Genomic DNA, 5,373 nt, shown 5'->3' on the forward strand with positions numbered 1-5,373 from the left:
TTTCAAGTGCCCTGGAGAGCTTGATATTATAATTCATGGATGGAGGAGCGCCATTTTTTTCACTAACTCCTGCCAGAGTGCCTGGCTCTGTAATTACTGGTCTCTGATGAACAGAGAATTTATGACAGAGAGGGAGAGAAAGATCAGGAGGCAGTTAGAGTGAACCCAGCTCCTGCCAGTGGCATCCTTCCACTAGCTTCAAGTTGGATTCAGTTTGAGGAAATAAACACATGCATGAGGCAATAGCTAGAGGGAAATGAAGGCAGAGGGACAAGGGAGGAGAGAAGGGAGGAAATCTACTAATAAGCAAACCCGGGAGGATTCCTGCAGCTGTCATCATGAGTGACATGTTTCAGCAGCAGTCAGAAAACTGGTTTAGAGTTGGTGAACTGGCATTAGATGTATTTTCCCCAGGGTTAATTCCCATTTTAAGTCTTGTTTTAAAGAAGTCCTCAGTGTTCATCAACATAGAATCACAGGAGTCTCCTGGACATTACACCCAGTTGATATGATTTCTGCTTATTTTTGAGAAGTCCTGTTTGTTTGACACAAGCTTGACCAGGCATATGGCTCTGAATACTACAGTACCCATGAGCCCTAGCTGCCTTTGCCATAAAAATGAGATCTGGAACAGCAGTAGTGAATTCAGGATGCTGCTTTGCTGCAGATTGTGCTTTCAGCTTTCAGTCTTTTGCTACCGGCTGTGGTTAGTGCTGCATGTAACTGAATTTTAGGCTCAGTTGTTGATGCTTTACACCAAAATGTACCTTGGGTGTTGTAGTTTAACTTCTCCCCTAAAGCATTTTGATGTACACACTCCTGTTTTCATAAAAGCACTAAATACAATAAATGTTGTTTATCTTTATCAAACTTGCAGCCGATGCACGTTGACATCTTGCTGCGATTCATAATGATTTAATAAGTACTCACAGCGTATATCGACTGCATACTGTGAAGTATCATACATGTACCTTTATACACAGCCATCAGCAGGGTGTACTCTGCTCCTGCAGACCCCCTGGCCCCACAGCTTCCAAATCAAACACTCAGGAAGGAAATAATTTGAAGTAAATCTGAACGAAGCACAGACGAGAACAAATCATTAAACCTCAGCCCAATGAAACCATAAAACTAACAAACAGCCTCTGTCAGCCGCTGGCTGAAGCTGTACTAAAAACACACATACACACACACACCTCCAGCCTTGTAATGAGAAATGTTTGGATGTGGCCTTGAGTAGCTTTTTGGAATGTGTCCCAGACAACTGAAATATTGCATCGGTTGCACAATGACAATCACTTGCCTGGTCTTTAGTCTGCTCTCACCTCTAATGAAGACAGAATAATGAGTCATGGATGGACCAGACCTTTTTTTGTGTCTGTGCTCCTGTGAGCAGGACAAACGCACACTTATTTTGTGTTAAGACCCGGAACCAGTAATTGAAACTGAGGATTTAATGTATTATATTAATTTAAAATGAAGGATTTTGTTTCTGTTTGGCTATGAGATGGTCAGCACTGAGCCAGAGCGTGTTTAAATGTGAGTGAATTAATGTAGTGCCTCACAAGGGTAGTATATTATTCCTGTGGTATAATAGTGCCTCGTCCATGGGGGTGAAGCTGAAATGTATGACATCTTCCTGATGGCGACAACATCCGCATAAAGGATTCAACACGGTGGTTAAAATAAGACAATTAAAATGTGATTGATCAGCCGGAGTGGCAGTGCTGTGAGCAGCAGCAGAGCTGTAACAGAGGTGGTGCCAGGAGCAGGCGGGGAGGAGGTGGCAGCCCATTAACTACCACCAGGAGCAATAATGACACTGTAGAGGGAGGAAAAAACTGAGCGCCGGGCTGTAGCTGGTTTTTACACATGGATGAGTAATGTCATGATTTAATTGATCTGTGCTGGTCTGTGCTCTGGTATGTCTCGATGAAAAACAATTTACTTAGGTGCATCACGTTGTTTCCTTGGATTTCACCAAACACACCTTATAAACTCAGTCTCAGAACTTTGTCTTATAGTACCAAATTTCATAGGAAATCATCAGGAAATAATGGACCTGTGAAATCCAACATTGGCAACAAATTCAGCCATTAATTGACTAAAGACAGAGAAATAGGTGAGTGGGAGAGAAATAACCTCCTGCCTTAACATTCATAATTAGCATCTTATGTCAGAACATTTTGACAGCTGTGGAGCACTGGTTGTACTGGGCAGATACCCGTTATAACCATGTATTGTTATGAATATAAAGCAGACATTTTAAGCGAATGACTGACATTGATGGATGAAGTTATATTACAGATGTTTTTGCATCATCACTGTAACAGTTGGTTTTAAGAAGACATTCGCAGTAAATTCCAGCAGGTATTGCAGCAGTAAAATATAGCATCCCTCTGTCACACATACCCACCCTCCCCCACATGGCTGAGGTTTGCTCAAGGCCACACATAAATTACAGTGACAAGCTCTTGTCTAGATTTTCCCTCCTCGTCCCTCTCTTTTTATAACATCTTTTTTTTTCTCCTACCATGGATACAGACCGGCATGCCACCACGTTCCTGTTTAAGGATTTACATCTGTGACCAACTCAAACACTCTGTTCTGTCATTTCACAGCTGCTGGTGTTTCTGTTGCTAGGCTGAATCCCCGGAGAAACAACATTGATCCTTACTTCCTCAAAGTGGCTGCTGATTTTACAGCACAACTATTGACTCATATTTTTAGTTGTACCTTTTCTAATGATGATATGTCTAACATATGGAAATCTGCCTATGTTCTCCCTTTGTTGGAGGGGATCTGTTAATAACTATAGACCAATTTCTAAACTGTGTTGTACATGTATTGTACAGTAGCTTTGCTGTCTGGTAGAGGTGTTGAATATTCCCTATGTGGCCTTTCCCCTCCATAAATGTTACATTTAATTGTTATTTCTGTCATTTATTTGATTTTAAATGTGTGCAAATGCAGAAGTCTAAATAAACTAGTTCATTACTTTGAAAACGGCACTGATCACCACCAGCAGTGCTTTGTGTATCAGTGGTCACTAGAGGGCACTAGACCATTCCCCATGCAAGAAGACCTCATTTCCATTTATGTCACTTTTCCTTGACTGAATGAGACACATGTGAGACAGTTCTGCTGTGCAACAGCTTTTACTTCCCTCTGGGTTCCCAGGACAGTTGCTGTTGTTGGAATAGACAGATGTTGCAGCTGTTTCCACAATGGGTATATTGCCAGAGGTGTGTTTGTGTTTCTGTGTGTTCTCGTTTGCAGCAAGCAATGGGAAGCAGTGTGAGTGTTTGGGCAGAAACAAGAGAGACAGAGGAAATTGTTTCCTCTAAACATTAATACACTGTGCTGGTTGCTGAAGGACAAAATGAGTGCATGGATGTTAGTGCTGGAGCATTGTTAGTCCACACATTAACAGCGTTGCTGCTGCTCACTTGGCGTGCCTCAAGGTCCAACTGTAACCACTGTGTGTTTACACAGTACCCTGTGCGCTGATATTAGTACTAACATCTCACTTATTTACTGTGTAATGAGCAATTTGCTGCTCCACAACACATCTGGGTACCCAGGCTTTCCCCACATGTAGTTTACATTATTGTGAACCATTTCTTATTGATGTTAGATTGGTCTCCCACCAGCGGTTCCATTCATTCCAGTAAGCTATGAACATTAGAGACTTGCTGATCTGGGTAATCAATTATTAAGGTAATGTTAAATTGATGAGGTAAAATAGTTTTGTCCTATTGGAGGTGCATTCAAGGATAATCCAACAACTGAGAATTTATGATTATTCAAAAGCTAACCCCTTCCCCGTTTATTCCCCCCAATCTCCCATTGCAGGTCGAGAGAAGAGAAAGGGTCCCATGATCTCTGCCGGTGATGCTGAGTTCCCAAGGGATTACCACACCCTGGCTGCTGGCTGCGGCCGTGGGGCCCGGCGGTTCCCCGACACCACCAACGGTGGATTCACGTCGTCCTCATTGGACCGGCGCCACAACACCGTGGCTGCCAAAAGCCTGGAAGCCCTGAACAGCATCCACAAGGTGGACATCGAGCGCCAACGAGACGCTCTAATGGATCTCCAGAAGAACAAGTACTCCAACAGCCCTGGCAACATGTCGCAGGGCTCTGTCACCGCTGGACGACAGGTATCTGCCTTGCACACTTAATATACTTAGCTGGCATCAACAAACACAACAAGGGATGCTCTGATGATTTGCCATGGTAACATGGGTATTATTGTAACTGCATCAGTGGTGGGCACTAAAATCCATGTTAATTCTGCATATAATAAACAACACTACTCGCATGCACTCAATTTACACAAAATATGTTGGACTATTCTGCCACTTTTTAGAGTCATCCTGAGGGTCAGAAAATATACGATGTAAAGCACCATTCAGTGCATTAATCGTGTCTAATGGTGTCTTTATTTTGGTAGGCACTGAGCAGTTATCTATAATTAAACATCAGTTACACTTTGTGCGGTTTCTTTTAGTCAGGATGCAGAAGTGCTTGCAGTGCACACGGTCCTTTGGGAATACCTAGGGAAAACAGAGTGCACACTGGAAAATATCAAAAGTGCTAGGTAAGAGTGATTTTATTCATTCTCAACTTTTAAACTGACAATAAATGTCTGTGTGAACCAGCAGGGTGATAGAGCATATAAGGTGTTATCATCAGAGGAATATATCATGTATGTAAGAGGAAAAACCACAACAGTATATGGTCAAATGTGGTGTATTTTTGTGTTGTTACTCAGATTTAACATTGATATATTCCCAGTGTTTCTTTTGAGGAGTTTCATGAACTTACTGCCAACATAAATAGCACAGGCTTCATGAAAGAGGTGATACTTTTGTCTGGCGAAGTAGATACTTTTCAGTCTACCCATTTTTATGCAGATTGTAATATTACATTTGTATTATTCAGAATTAATATATACACACACACATGCTGATATCTGTCCATCAACCTGTGTTAAAATATAGGTATTAAAAAAATGAAATTACCAGATATTTCAGAAGAAATATATCCGTGTTTATCGCTATGTGTATTAAAATGCAGATCCAGATCCACATGTCTGTACAGTGGCAAATCTAAGGAGAGTGCAGCCTCAGGGAAGGTATGGGCTCTCTGAGTGCTTTCTGTTTCCACATGAACATTTTCTTCCTGGGAGATAATGACAACACATTGGTGGGCTTGGCAACCCACACAAGTGTATTGTGTGGCGGGATGCCTCTGGGGCTCTAGACACACACACTGGCCTGCTGGGTCAGAAATGGACACTTGTTTTTTTACTGGTTATTTGCTGAAAGAGTCAGCACTAGAATATATAGAAAAGGATTCAAATGAGTC

General features: G+C 42.0%; 1 protein-coding gene across 9 annotated transcripts in view; it reads left to right on the forward strand.

Moving 5' to 3' along the window:
• srcin1b (SRC kinase signaling inhibitor 1b) overlaps positions 1–5,373 on the forward strand; it is a 63,877-nt gene that overhangs the window by 20,083 nt on the left and 38,421 nt on the right. For 7 of the 9 annotated variants that reach the window (XM_020604628.1, XM_020604630.1, XM_020604625.1 and 4 more), the window contains one exon: positions 3,856–4,163. In XM_020604628.1, the coding sequence (XP_020460284.1) occupies positions 3,879–4,163 (285 nt within the window). In that variant the 5' untranslated portion in view covers positions 3,856–3,878. Of the gene's footprint in view, positions 1–3,855; positions 4,164–4,488; positions 4,604–5,373 lie in introns of those variants that run through there. The other 2 variants (XM_020604634.1, XM_020604635.1) reach the window with 2 other exon arrangements.

This window comes from Monopterus albus, unplaced genomic scaffold, assembly GCF_001952655.1.
Source record: "Monopterus albus unplaced genomic scaffold, M_albus_1.0 scaffold67.1, whole genome shotgun sequence".
Classification (NCBI taxonomy): domain Eukaryota; kingdom Metazoa; phylum Chordata; class Actinopteri; order Synbranchiformes; family Synbranchidae; genus Monopterus; species Monopterus albus.